Here is a 14,716-nt window from a genome sequence, read left to right on the forward strand (position 1 = left end):
CACACACACACTGGTATCAGGAGATACAGAAAGAGGAGTGTTGAAGGTCAGTATGATATTCAAAGGTCCTGGAACTCAGGTAACAAAAATATTAAATAAACATTTAAAAACTTCCGCACAGGAAGTCGGGCGGTAGCGCAGCGGGTTAAGCACAGGTGGCGCAAAGCGCATGGACCAGAGTAAGGATCCGGGTTCAAGTCCCTGGCTCCCCACCTGCAGGGGAGTTGCTTCACAAGCAACTCACAAGGTCTTTCTCTCCCCCTCTGTCTTCGCCTCCCCTCTCCACTTCTCTCTGTCCTATCCAACAACAATGACATCAGTAACAGTAACAATAATAACTACAACAACAATGACAAACAACAAGGGCAGCAAAAGGGAAAATAAATAAATATTAAAAATTTTTAAAAAGGGGGGCTGGGCGGTAGCTCAGTGGGTTAGGCAGACCCGCGTAGGGATCCCGGTTCGAGCCCCTGGCTCCCCACCTGCAGGGGAGTCGCTTCACAGGCGGTGAAGCAGGTCTGCAGGTGTCTATCTTTCTCTCCCCCACTGTCTTCCCCTCCTCTCTCCATGTCTCTCTGTCCTATCCAACAACAACGACATCAATGACCACAACAATGTTAAACAACAAGGGCAACAAAAGGGAAATAAATAAATAAATATAAAAAAATTTTAAAATAACTTCCGCACAACAGTAAGCAATGTCCATATATTTATGTCAACATGATGGCGTTTAACCAAAAAGTCTAAGAATTTGCTAAGTCCAGTGTTTCTGCACATTTCAGACTTCAGCCCTCCTCCCCACAATCCTGATGTTACAGCACTTCATCTGTACATGCAATTCTGTAATATCAAGTAAATCCTGCAAAAACATCGAATTTGGTCATTTAAATTAAAGGCAAAGATCAGCAGGTATCTAAGCAAACTGCATACAGATAGCAAATCAGATCCAATCTTCTTTAACGGGACTTGATATACATTAAAGTTTAGTTCTGAAAGTATTTTTAGATCACCTCCATATTAGCTACCAAGCACCGGCAAAAACGACCAGAGTCACAGGCCCCTCGGTACACTTCTTAAAGTGGACTTCCTAGCTTCTTTTTACTCAGAATCCCTATTCTCATCTATTCCTGATTTTTGGTTCCTGCTTATTAAACAATTTGTCCTGCCTTATATCTTACAGCCTTTCAGCCACCAAGTTACAGATGTTACCATGATTCCATCCTGACTTCCCTGGGCAGATGACCTCACCAGCTACCCCAGAGCCCCGCCCCACTAGGGAAAGACAGAGACAGGCTGGGGGTGTGGATCCACCTGCCAACACCCATGTCCAGTAGAAAAGCAATCACAGAAGCCAGAGCTCCCATCTTTTGCTCCCCATAAAGAATTCTGGTCCAGTGGGGCTTGGTGGTGGCTGGTGGGGGGCTCGAACCTGGGTCTTTGTGCATTATAACCGTACGCTCAACCAGGTGCCCCTCCCCCCGCCTTAATCTCTTGGACTAAAGCTTCTGAATCTTACTTTACATTTCATGACACTGGCTTTGTTGTTACTGTTTTAAATTATTGTGACCAGAATTATTACTGGGGTTCTATGTCTTGCACAATGACTCCACTGCTCCGGCTGGTCCTTTTCTTTCTCTCTTCCTTTAATTCCCACCCCCCCATTTTTTTGTTGTTGTTGTTGATAGAGAAAGTGGGAAACTGAGAGGGAAGGGGAACACAGGGGAGAGAGAAGCAGAGACAACTGCAGCACTGCTCCAGCTCTTGCTTTTAGCACCTAGTTGCTAAAATGTATTAGTGACACTTGCTTGACTCGCCCATCACTGAGAAAGCTGGCGAGCATTCACAGTCTCATGTCATCGTTTCTTTTACATTTAGTAGTCATTTCCGGATTGTGACGAAGAGCATTCAATCCTTCATTCCGGGGAGGCCTCAGAGATTCTCATGCTAGTTGACAGGCTATAGTTCTGTTCTTTTATTATCATTTATTTTATTTCTCAAACTAGCCAGTGGCTTTCGAGTCGTCTTTTCTGAAATGCCTCTATATTCTGTTAAGACATTCTATTTTTACGGTTCAACAAGTGTCAGGCAGCCATTGCTGACAGTATGGCCTATTTACATAATCATGATTTTGCCTGAAAGATTCCCCACCCATTCCTCTGATCTATCTTCTTTCTACCTCGAGACCCGCCCTGCCTGCAGGGTACATTAATCCCGTCAGTTAAAACCCCAGCAACCGCTGCTACGGAAGCTTCCTACCTTCCCCGCTCTTTCTTTTCTCCACTCCCTTTCCCAGCCATCTCCTCCTCGACTTGCCTCTTCCGGTTTTAACCTATAAAGCCCACTTCTGTTCCTGATTTCTCTCTCTTTTCTCTCCCACTTCCCGACCTGTAGAAGGACTGGCGTGCGGAGCGGGAGGGGGCCATTGCGGTTTGGCGCCATGTGGCTTAACCTGCTGTGCTCGTACTGACTCTGGGGCTCCCGCATGAATAAAGAATTGTATTACCAAGCCGCCACCAGTTCCTGGTCTCCTGCCCGCAAAGCTAGCCTGGCAAACAAGATGTTTTGAGATCATCCCCCTCTCCAAGCAGTCCTATTTCATTTTGAGTGGGAGGATGCGAATTAAAAGCCAAAATCTACTGTGAAAATGAATGCATTATGAGGGATGGATGGTGGTGCACATGTTACAGTGCACAAGGACCCAGGTTCAAGCCCCCAGTCCCCACCTGCATAAGGAAAGCTTCAAGAGTGATGAATCAGGGCTACAGGTGTCTATCTCCTGCTTCCCTCTCAATTTGTGGCTGTCTCTATCTAATAAATTAAAGCAAGAAAATAAAAAATATTTTTTAAAAAGGAATGCAATATGACATTCTGTAACATGGGTGAACTTTTTTATTTAATAGTATTTATTATTGGATAGAGACAGAGAGAAATTGATAGGAGAGGGAGAGACAGAGAAGAAGAGACAGACAGACAGATATCTGCAGCCCTGCTCCACCAGGAATGGAGCTTACCAATGCAGGTGGAGACCAGGGGCTCGAACTCAGATCCTTGTGCCTGGTAATATGTGCACTTAACCAGTTGTGCCACCTCCTGGTCTCCAACATGGGTGAATTTAAAAAACATTCTCAGTGAAAGAAGTCAGACACAAAAAGCCACTTATACCATGATTCGGTTTCTACACTATGTGCAGCACAGGCAGTGCATGGAGACAGACCAAGTGGGCTCGGCGCTGAGGTCGAGGGAGAGTTACTGTCCTGAGACTTTTTAGGGTGACCATTTTCTGGAATGACATACTGGTGGTGGTCGCAAGCCTGAAGAATATACTAGTGAGTCCTCTGGGTTGTGTACTTTGAAAAGTGAAGATCAGCTGTGAAATTATACAGTAGTAAGAATTAAGATCTGAGCATGGGTTTGCTTTTCTTCAATGGGCTATTATTACACCTAGATTCTCTCTGACGACAGCATGAATAGATATCTGTAGATTTATTTATTTATTCTCTTTTACTGCCCTTGTTTTTTTATTGTTGTAGTTATTATTGCTGTTGATATTGATGTCGTTATTGTTGGATAGGACAGAGAGAAAATGGAGACAGGTGGGGAAGACCGGGGGGGGAGAAAGACACCTGCAGACCTGCTTCACCGCCTGTGAAGCAACTCCCCTGCAGGTGGGGAGCCGGGGACTCGAACCAGGATCCTTACGCCGGTCCTTGTGCTTCAAGCCACATGCACTTAACCTGCTGTGCTACCGCCCGACTCCCAATATCTGTAGATTTAACACCAAATACCTGGATTCCTGTAGACACGGTGGAGACAAGCACATGTGTACATGACGACAACACACATCTATCTACATAAAACATACAGTGATCACACTTTCCAGTTCCAATCGGGCAGGATGGTTTTCAATTGCCTTCTAGAACAGTGTGGGATCTGAGGACCAGGTTTTAAATCCTAACTGTTGCAATTCTGTATAATCAGCCTGTATACTCTAGGGCGTTCGTTTATTTTAACGTAACTGTAATTTATGAGTAAAAAAATTAAAAAATCAATACGGAGTGGGATTCGATGAAGATTCCTTACTGGATACTTACAGTGATGCTGTCCAAGAGTTTGGCCATGTGTTTAATGATCTCACCGTGCTGTGCAGGCTGCATTTGCAGTAACTTCTTAATAACAACCACACTTTCAGCAACAACTATTTCTAAAGGGGGGGGAAGGATAATTATTTGTATTTAATATATAAAATTCAATTCAAAACTAAACATTTAGGAAAATATAAACTCAAATTTGTAAATTATTCCACCTTAAGTAAGTATATCCATGAGTTCACCCGCCTCCCCACTAGGGAAAGATGGAAAGAGGCTGGGGGTGTGGATCCACCTGCCAACACCCATGTCCAGTGGAGAAGCAATGACAGAAGCCAGAACTCCCACCTTCTGCTCCCCATAATGATCCTGGGTCCATGCTCCCAGAGGGATAAAGAACAGGGAAGCTTCCAGTGGAGGGGCTGGGACACACAACTCTGGTGGTGGGAACTGTGTGGAACTGTACCCCTCTTAACCTATGGTCTTGTCGATATTTTTTATTTTTATGAATAAATTTTTAAAAATTGTATCTTAAGTAGATTATACTTTAAAGTTCTAACCTCTGTTGCTGTCTCCTAGTTTCTGACGTCTCTTATTTCTCTGGGTTAGAAAAACAAAGTGAGCTGGCCTCACCCTGGATGGAACTTGAAGGAACCAGTTTCAGTGAAATGAGCCGAAGAGAGAAAGCCAAATACCGGATGATCTCACTGACAGGTGGAATGTAAGAAGCAAGCACAGAGAGGGAAAGTCAAAGTGAAGCATGAACTGGATGGGGAGCACTGCAACAAAGATGGGGGGGGGGGGTTTTGCGGACAACAGTAGTCTCCACTACTGTTCTTTGGTTATGGTTATCAGATGCCAGAAAAGCAAGTAGCAGCAGGGTTACTGTTGGCAGACGTTGGTAATGTAGAAACAGGATGGCCTTCGGAGTCAAGAAAGGGTAGGCGGGGAGCTGCACGGCCTCCATTTATCCCATGAATCCAACTCTCTTTCTGGGTGCAACTCTGTGTCTTTAGAAACTGTCTTCTGTGGGCTGCATCAACCAGACTTCCTTGACCATAACTTGCAGACATGCCCAGCCAACAGGAAGCAGAAAGAGCAGACAAGGAATGTAGAAGAGAATATTTATTGTTCTCAAAAGAATAAAGTTTTCCCATCTGGCCCAGCACCGTCTGTATTTCTCTGCTGCAGGTCTTAGCTTCATCAACTGAGTAGCACCTGCAGAGCTTGGTAACTGCTCTGGTCACTCACATGCTGCCCTTCAATCCTATTGGGCTGTCGTAAAAGCCAGGACACATTTTTGCATAGAAAAACAGAAAAAAGAGGTCCTGACTTCTCCGACAGCCCGGTGGACAGGGTGAAGGCTTTCTGTTACTGCCGGTCTGTTAGCCCCTGGTGCTAACAGCAAACCGTTTCATTTCCTTCCATCTTGCTCACATTCCCTTCCTGAAAAATTTCCTTTGGCAATTCCTTACCAGCGTATCACGTCTGTTTCTTGTCAGGATTTTCATGAATTTAGTTTCAATTTAAAAAAAAAAAAAAAAGCGTTTTATTGAATGTTAATGGTTTACAGTACAGTTACTGACGTGTGGGTGAAATCTCAGCTCTCAGCATAGGCGTCTTCAAAACACTCACCTCCAAATTATGTCCTGTTTCATCATCACACACTATCTACCTTATCAAGTTAAAAAAAAAAAAACAAAAAAAATGAAAGCTATTACTTTCTAAAAAAGAGAGAAATAGAATGTTTGTGTTGTTATTCGTTTTATTTAAAATATCTAAACCCCTTTATGGAATAGAAAGAAAATACGTTATCAGTCTAATCGCAGTTAAGCATGTGTACTTCAAACTATGATGATTTCTGGAGGGGCATGATAAATGTGCGGTGATACTTTAGTTTACAAAATAACGTGCGTTTTCTTCTCATGGTAACACGTGATAAGGACCTTAGCATTTTAAAGATGAAGAAAGAGATAGGCATTGGAATTTTATGACTTTGTCCAGGATTTAAGCCCAAGAGTCAGAACAATCCTATCTCTTGGTTTCTTTCTTTTTCTTTTTTCTTTCTTACATTTGATAGGACTTAGAGAAATTGAGATTGGAGGGGGAGTAGAAGGTAAGAAAGGGGAAGAGACACCTGCAGCACTGCTTCCCCCTTGCAGGTGTGTGTGTGTGGGGGGGGGGGGGGGCGCTTGAGCTCTGATCTTACATACAGTAACAAGTGCGCTCAGACAAGTGCGCCCCGGCCCGGCCCCTCCAGTCTCTCCTGCTTCTGTTACTAGGGGCAGCTATTTCTTTTATAAAGACAGCACAACTCTTGGTGCCAGGAGAACAAAGACAACTGAAAGTGAGACTCTGCCTCATCAAACTTCCCACAGGAAAATAAGATGATTGTATAATTATTCTGCAAAGCTAAACAGGGAAAGTGTCATTTTAAATAACCCACAGGTGAGACCCTCTACTTTTACAGTGTATCGCTGCAAAATCAGCCTAAGCGGAAAAATGTCATATTACAAATTATTCACATGCAGAGGCAGGACTGGCTCTGAAATATGCTAGAAATATATATTTGGATTTACTTATCCTTCACTGAGCTGAGAAAATTCCCAAATCCCAGTACCTATTCTAAAAACAAATATTTTCACTGGGAGAAAGGGGAGCTCTGTGTCAGGATCGGTCATTTCAGATTTACGATAGTGTTGATTACTTAAATGCTACTGATCTTGATATAGTCTCCCTATTTATTTTTCCATCAATTCTTACTGAGCTAGATTTCCAAACCATAAAAGTGTAAGCACATATGGCAGTTAAATACCAAGGTGTTGGGAGGAGGGTGGTAGCGCAGCAGGTTAAGTGCACATGGCGCAAAGCGCAAGGACCGGCATAAGGATCCCAGTTTGAGCCCCCGGCTCCCCACCTGCAGGGGAGTCGCTTCACAGGTGGTGAAGCAGGTCTGCAGGTGTCTGTCTATCTCTCCCCCTCTGTCTTCCCCTCCTCTCTCCATTTCTCTCTGTCCTAACAACGACGACGTCAATAACAACAACTACAACAACAATAAAAAACAACAAGGGCAACAAAAGGGGAAATAAATAAATTAATTAATTAATAATAATAACAAGGTGTTATACGCTTGTGATAATATAAAGTCAGAGCATAAATAATATAGTTTAATGTTCTGAATATTCAAACAGTAGGGAGATTTCCATGTTTACAAAGAGTTCTGATTTACCAATAATAAAAGCCTTGCCATTAATGTAGCAGAGCTTAAATGAATACATTCACCTACCTTGTAAGTTATAATAAAGTATATTATTTTCCTATTATCTAATTATAAAACAATCTATTCTTCCCATAAAAGTACAATAGGGTAGAATACTCATTTTTAAATAAAAGCAATAAAAACATTTTTGGAAATTAAATTAATGACAAAGTTTAAATAGAAATAATTGCTTTAAAAATCACAGACTTGGGACCAGGTGGTGGCGCACCTGGTTGAGAGCACATGCTACCATGAGCAAGAACCCAGGTTCAAGCCCCCGGCCCCCTACTGTAGGGAGAAAGCTTTGCGAGTGGTGAAACAGGCCTGCAGGTGTTTCTCTGCCTCTCTTTTGATTCCTGGCTGCCTCTACCCAATAAACTTAAATCACTGATTTAAGTTTTCACATGAGAAAAAATTATCAAAATTAAAATTGAGAAACCTTGGATATATTTTGTATTGGACAAAAATTTAATTAATTATCTTACTAAAGCTAGGTTCATAAACTTTAATGATATGGAAATATACTTTATTTGCTCAAATAGGAAGTTGTTATCAAAAGTATAGGAAAATAAAAACACTATCTTTAAAAGCTACATTTTAACTCATGGAACAGAATGGGAGAGAAAAATAGTATTTTATTGTTAGAGAGTAGAAAAAGACAGGTAACATTCAGCATCTTATATCTAGTTACCTTGGACAATCAGGTTTTTAAAAACCCATTTCTCTACTATTTTTGCTGCCGGTTATTTGGAGTCTTAATCATGCATGCTGAAAAATGTTCTCTCATCAAAATATTGAGGTTCACAGGTGTAAGTTTATAATTTCATGTTCACATTCAGAAACATTGTTATCCCCTCCTGCAGGGAGGAAAGCTTTGCGAGTGGTGAAGCAGGGCTGCAAGTGTTTCTTTGCCTCTCTCCCCCTCTCTATCTCCCCTTCCCTATTAATTTCTGGCTGTCTCTACCAATAAAAAAAGATAATAAAAAAATGTTAAAGCATTGTTACTTAGGGATAATTTTTTTATGTTTATTTCATCAGTAGAAATTATAGGCTGATTAGGGATATCAGTTATTATGGTGAAAAGTTATTTTTCAAATAAAATAAAATTTTCATCAACCTTGTAATATATAAAAATATTTTCATGTGACATAATTATATTAAGGATTCCATAGGTGAAAGAATGTTAAAAAAAATAATAAATCTTTTCTTTAAAATAATCTTGTGATGGAGCAAGGCAGTGGTGCACCCAATTGGGTGCATATACACAGGGGCCAGGGTTCAAGGCTCTGGAAGTCCCCACCTGCTGGGGAAAAGCTTTGCAAATAGTGAAGCAATGCTGCAGGTATCTCTCTATTTGTCTTTCCTTTCCCTCTCAATTTCTTTCTGTCACTATCCAATCAATAAATAATTAAAACAAAAAAAATATATAGATAATAACCCTGCATTTAAATCAAATACAAAATCATAGTAAAAATGCTCTAAATATTTTAAAGGTAACAATGAAGTCACTTTTGTTTGCCAAAATGGTCTCATTTATTCTCCAGTCAAACCATCCAAGTCACTGACATTTTGAGAAAGGACAGCATGGTCTCGATATATCACACTGGATAGTTAGCTACCCAGTTGTACAAAATGCTTGGATACTGTCTGACTTAAAAACACAAGGCCACCCCAAACTGATGACTTAAATCTAGCTAACCGTGACCTAACATGATCAGGTGGGCTTCTGGATAAAACTTGAAGGCTCCACGTCCCATATACTTTTTCAAACTCTAGTCATCTGAAGACGCTGTGGAGTCATCTGCCTGCTTCTAGCACCCTCTGCAGGTGAAGCGGGAGATGCGTGACTCACATGCTGCTGAAAGCAGAAAGATGGAGCCTTTGTGGGAAAAGGACAAAGAAACTGTCTCGAGTCTGATAAAGAGAAAAGAAACAGCTTGTGTACTGGCTTAGCCCTTCTCAGGTAAGTCAACCACGACTCGCGAGCTAATTAACTAACTTCCCTCAACAACAACACAGTGCATGTATGTGCACATCTCTGAGCTCAAATGCCGCTCAGTGGGACCACGGTACTGTTACAGATGAAAAACGTGTAACCTTGAAGAAAAGCTACCATACATGCTACGAAGAGTCCAAGGACAAATTAACTGGAAATAAAACGGAGCTGTCAACATACCATCCCTATTGGACAGCAAACACACCAGGCCGCTAAGGCACGTGTCAGTGACTTCCGAAATATTCGTCGCGCATCTTCCGACAGTTTGAATAGTGGCTGCTGCAAATAGTTTATCCTGGCTTTTCACGTAGGTCTAAAAAACAGAATTACAATTATTTTACACATTGGCCCTATGAGGAAAGCAAAAATTCCTATTAGACAAGACTAACCACTGTCAGTCAATATATAAGAATTAGCAAAAGTATGGTCTTCCCATCTATGAGCACCACAGAAGATTCAATTAGAATAAGATAATCTTGGGCTTTTTTAAAAAAAAAAAAAATTTAACTTGAAGAATGTACCTATAAAAGTAACAACTCAGGCGGAGGTAGATAGCATAATGGTTATGCAAAAAGACTCTCATGCCTGAGGCTCCAAAGTCCCAGGTTCAATCCACCGCACTACCATAAGCCACAGCTGAGCAGTGTTCTGGTTAAAAAATATATAATTAAAAAAAAACTTTACGTGGTCTGGGAGGTGGCGCAGTGATAAAGCTTTGGACTCTCAAGCATGAGGTTCCCGAGTTCGATCCCCGGCAACACATGTGCTACGTGATGTCTGGTTCTTTCTTATAAATAAAATCGAAAGAAAGAAAGAGAGAGAGAGAAAGAAAGGGAGAAAGAAAGAAAGAAAGAAAGAAAGAAAGAAAGAAAGAAAGAAAGAAAGAAAGAAAGAAAGAAAGAGAGAAAGAAACAAACAACTTTTCAGGCCAGGTTCATTCACCTGTGGCCACAGTAACTTGTGACTCTTATTAAACATGGAGCAGGGAGCAGTCACCCAACGACAGAAGTTAGCTTGAGTGCAAGGACGAAAAGTTTATTTAACCAGCAGCATCTGTGAATCTTAAAAAGAGGGGTGGTTGAGAGAGAGCTTATGTGCACACGTATCCGTAAACTACTGCAAAATATATACCTGAAAGCAGAAGTGCACTAGAGTTTGCAGTGAGTACCTCCCTAACACTTCCTCTCCACTATTCCAAGCTTGGGATCCATGATTGCTCAACAATTTGTTTGGCTTCGTATGTTAACTCTCTTTTCAGCCACCAGGTTCCAGGTGTCATCAGGATGCCGGCCAGGCTTCCCTGGATTGAAGACCCCACCAATGTGTCCTGGAGCTCAGCTTCCCCAGAGCCCCACCCTACTAGGGAAAGAGAGAGGCAGACTGGGAGTATGGACTGACCAGTCAACGCCCATGTTCAGCGGGGAAGCAATTACAGAAGCCAGACCTTCCACCTTCTGCAACCCACAATGACCCTGGGTCCATGCTCCCAGAGGGATGGAGAATGGGAAAGCTATCAGGGGAGGGGGTGGGATATGGAGATTGGGTGGTGGGAATTGTGTGGAGTTGTACCCCTACTACCCTATGTTTTTGTTCACTAATCCTTTCTTAAATAAAAAATTTAAAAAAAAAAAAAAAGAGGGGTGGTTTTTCAGAAAGGGTAAATCTAAAAAAATAAATAAATAAATAAAATAAAATAAAATAGAAGAGGAGGAGTAGGACTGACTTGCTATTGACAAATACTCTCCTTTCCAACTGTAGTCTCCCTCCCTGCCTATGAAACCACAACCCTAGTCAGCAGTGCCACAGACTTCACAAACACTCAACTTACAATGAAGTGAAGTGGCACTTCCTTCAAAGAGCACTTTAAAATACATTGTAAGGCATACACTTATGAAAAACTAACAGAAATAAATCACTGATTTGACAACAGGAAGATAAAAAAAGGTCTTTAGAAAAATTTTTAAGCCCTGAAGACTATACTAGTTACAACTTTGCTAGGTTTTTTTTTTCTTTTTTTTTTATATTTATTTTATTTATTTATTCCCTTTTGTTGCCCTTGTTGTTTTATTGTTGTAGTTATTATTGTTGTTGTCGTTGTTGGATAGGACAGAGAGAAATGGAGACAGGAGGGGAAGACAGAGAGGAGGAGAGAAAGACAGACACCTGCAGACCTGCTTCACCGCCTGTGAAGCGACTCCCCTGCAGGTGGGGAGCTGGGGTTCGAACCGGGATCCTTATGCCGGTCCTTGTGCTTTGCGCCACCTGTGCTTAACCCGCTGCGCTACAGCCCGACTCCCAACTTTGCTAGTTTTAAACCTAAACATTATTGCTTAAAAAAAAATGGATGTGCTGTTAGTATGTACATTTATATATTATATATAAAAGGCACTCAAAGTTCTATTTTAAATAGAAGTTTAAGGGAAAAAAAAACTCCCAGCTTTGCACAGGAGGACATAGTTGCAGAATTTATTAGTATGCAAAATCAATTTATTAATATGCAAAAAATGCACATTTAAATAGTGCCTAGCTGACAAGTGGGACAGAAAAAGAAATCTGAGACTAGCTTTTCAAACATACCAACTGACAGAGAATTACACCAAAATGGTTATGAAATATTATGAACAAATTAAATTATCTTAACTCCACATTAGAAAAATCATAATTTAACAAGTTTCCAAAAAAAAAAAAATCAACTGTACTTGTAAATGTTCGTAACAGGGTTTATAACTAAGTACATTAACACAGAAATAAGGGCTGTAAGTAGGGGTAAGGGCTTCATGGAGAAGGAACACCTTAAGGGTTCGGTTGATAATCTTGATACAAAGAAATCTTGAAATTAATAGCTTCCTGATATTATGAGACAGGTCCAGTGTGTCACGTCTACACAGTTTCATGACACTGTAAGATCGCCTTAGCACCACTCCGGACAGCCCGGTGAAGACGGCATGAAGAAGTAGGTAGTGGAGGCACAAGGAGCCGTGCAAAGGTCCCGGTTCGAGCCCCTCGGCTGCCCACCTGCAGGGGGGATGCTTCATAGGAGGCTAAGCAGGTCTGCAGGTGTCTCTCTCTGTCCCTCTGCCTATATCTCCTCTTTCAATTTCTCTCTATCCTAACCAATAGCAATGAGAGGGGAAAATTTTTTTAAAAGGCTGCCTGGAGCAGTGGATTCGTATTGCAGGCACCAAGCCCCAAGAGATAACCCTAGGGAGTCAGGCGGTAGTGCAGCGGGTTAAGCGCAGGTGACACAAAGCACAAGGACCTGCATAAGGATCCCAGTTCGAGCCCCTGGTTCCCCACCTGCAGAGGAGTCACTTCACAGGCGGTGAAGCAGGTCTGCAGGTGTCTGTCTTTCTCTCCCCCTCTCTGTCTTCCTCTCCTCTCTCCATTTCTCTCTGTCCTATCCAACAACGATGACATCAATAACAATAACAACTACAACAAGGGCAACAAAAGGGAATAAATAACTTTAAAAAATAAATAATAAATAAGAGAGTTTGCAGTGAGTACCCCCCCCCCAACACTTCCTCTCCACTATTCCAACTTTTGGGTCCATGATTGCTCAACAATTTGTTTGGCTTTGTATGTTAACTCTCTTTTCAGCCACCAGGTTCCAGATGCCATCAGGATGCCGGCCAGGCTTCCCTGGACTGAACAGACCCCACCAATGCGTCCTGGAGCTCCGCTTCCCCAGAGACACACCCTACTAGGGAAAGAGAGAGGCAGGCTGGGAGTATGGACCGACCAGTCAACACCCATGTTCAGTGGGGAAGCAATTACAGAAGCCAGACCTTCCACCTTCTGCAACCCTCAATGACCCTGGGTCCATACTCCCAGAGGGATAGAGAATGGGAAAGCTATCAGGGGAGGGGATGGGATACACGATTATTTGCTTCTAAAATGAGAACATCTATTAAAAGTAACTTACATTATAGAAAGGATAATGATTATTATTGTAAACTAACCTGAAATTCTCGAAGGAGTGTTGATATGTTGGCTTCATTTGCCAAGTTTGTCAAAATTTCAAGCTACGGTAGAGAAAAAAACATGATGTATCTATCGTAAGACACACATCTAAAGGATTAATCTAATAAAGACTAGGCATTTAGTTCAAAGGTAATTATTTTTTTTTATAAAAGTCACATTCTGTTAATGCTGTAAGGCACTATAACGAAACAGATAATTACATAATACTTAAAAACATTCAGGTGTGGTCCAGAAGGTGGCACAGTGGATAAAGCACCAGACTCTCAAGCATGAGGTCTGAGTTCAATCCCCAGCAGCACATGTGATGTCTGGCTCTTTCTCCTCCGAAGTTTCTCATTAGTAAATAAATAAATAAATAAATAAAATATTTTTAAAAAAAAACATTCAGGAAGAAAAGACAACCCTATAATTTCCCTAACTGTTCCATTCTTACAATCTGTACCTAGTTAACCCCAACAATGTTGTCTCACTTTTTAGTTCTACGTGGTGCCTGCAGTGGGACCCAGGTCTTCACCACAGACAAAAAAAGCACTCTGCCTATGACTCACCTCCCCAGCTACAAGGGCTATGATTCTTGTCCTAATTCTTGAATTAAATTTATTTAAATTATTGCTATTTTTCTAGTTAGCACTGCTTTGATAGCTGTATTTTTAAATGTTCTGAACACTCTAGTTAAAAGGCAGATTGTAGTTCTTTCTGTAGTCTACAGTATGTATATATATATATATATATAGTGTGTGTGTGTAAACAAACTTCATATATATATATATATATATACACATATAAATATATATATGACAGCTATCTATATTAGGCATATGTTTCCAATACCTTAACTACATTTTTACCTCCATGCACAATTCCACTCTTCCTATGATAGACTTTTTATTTTTATTTTTAGTTTCAGATAGGCAGCGGGAGAGAGAGAGGGAGAGAAACAGAAAGGGGGAGGAAAGGAAATAGCGCTGCACCGCTCCACCACCACAGGGCCCAGCAAACAGCATGCAGGTGCTTCCTGTGGTGATGGAAGCCTGGGCACACGTGTGCACAGCTCAGTGCGCCCTTGACCAGGTGAGCTACCTGCAAGCCCCTTGGCAAGAACACTTACATCTTTGGACATTTAAAAAAAAAATCCCCATCATAGTAAAAGGTACAAATGTAATAGGCGACCTACAGCACGCTGTGAGAGTATCTGTAAGCATGAAGCCACAGTTTCACCAGACACTTCTGTGCATAGTTTAGTGTCTACCAATGAAGGACAGTGTCTTAAAGATCCTGACACAACGAGAGAGAGAGAGAGAGAGAGAGAGACAGAATTAGCACGGCTACATGGATAGTGACTTCATTTCAGCTTCACCAATTACCTCAGTGGTGTATAATTAAGCACTTAGT

The 14,716-nt window shown here is 41.5% G+C and overlaps 1 protein-coding gene across 1 annotated transcript in view; it reads right to left on the minus strand.

The window, feature by feature from the left end:
- Nucleotides 1-14,716, minus strand: part of AP3B1 (adaptor related protein complex 3 subunit beta 1) — a 228,023-nt gene that overhangs the window by 130,406 nt on the left and 82,901 nt on the right. Inside the window, exons 12-14 of the mRNA XM_060201077.1 lie at nt 13,303-13,365; nt 9,521-9,653; nt 4,092-4,201 (exon numbers count right to left, since the gene is read on the minus strand). Of these exons, the coding sequence (XP_060057060.1) occupies nt 4,092-4,201; nt 9,521-9,653; nt 13,303-13,365 (306 nt within the window). The remainder of the gene's footprint in view (nt 1-4,091; nt 4,202-9,520; nt 9,654-13,302; nt 13,366-14,716) is intronic.

The sequence above is a fragment of the Erinaceus europaeus genome, chromosome 11 (assembly GCF_950295315.1).
Source record: "Erinaceus europaeus chromosome 11, mEriEur2.1, whole genome shotgun sequence".
Classification (NCBI taxonomy): domain Eukaryota; kingdom Metazoa; phylum Chordata; class Mammalia; order Eulipotyphla; family Erinaceidae; genus Erinaceus; species Erinaceus europaeus.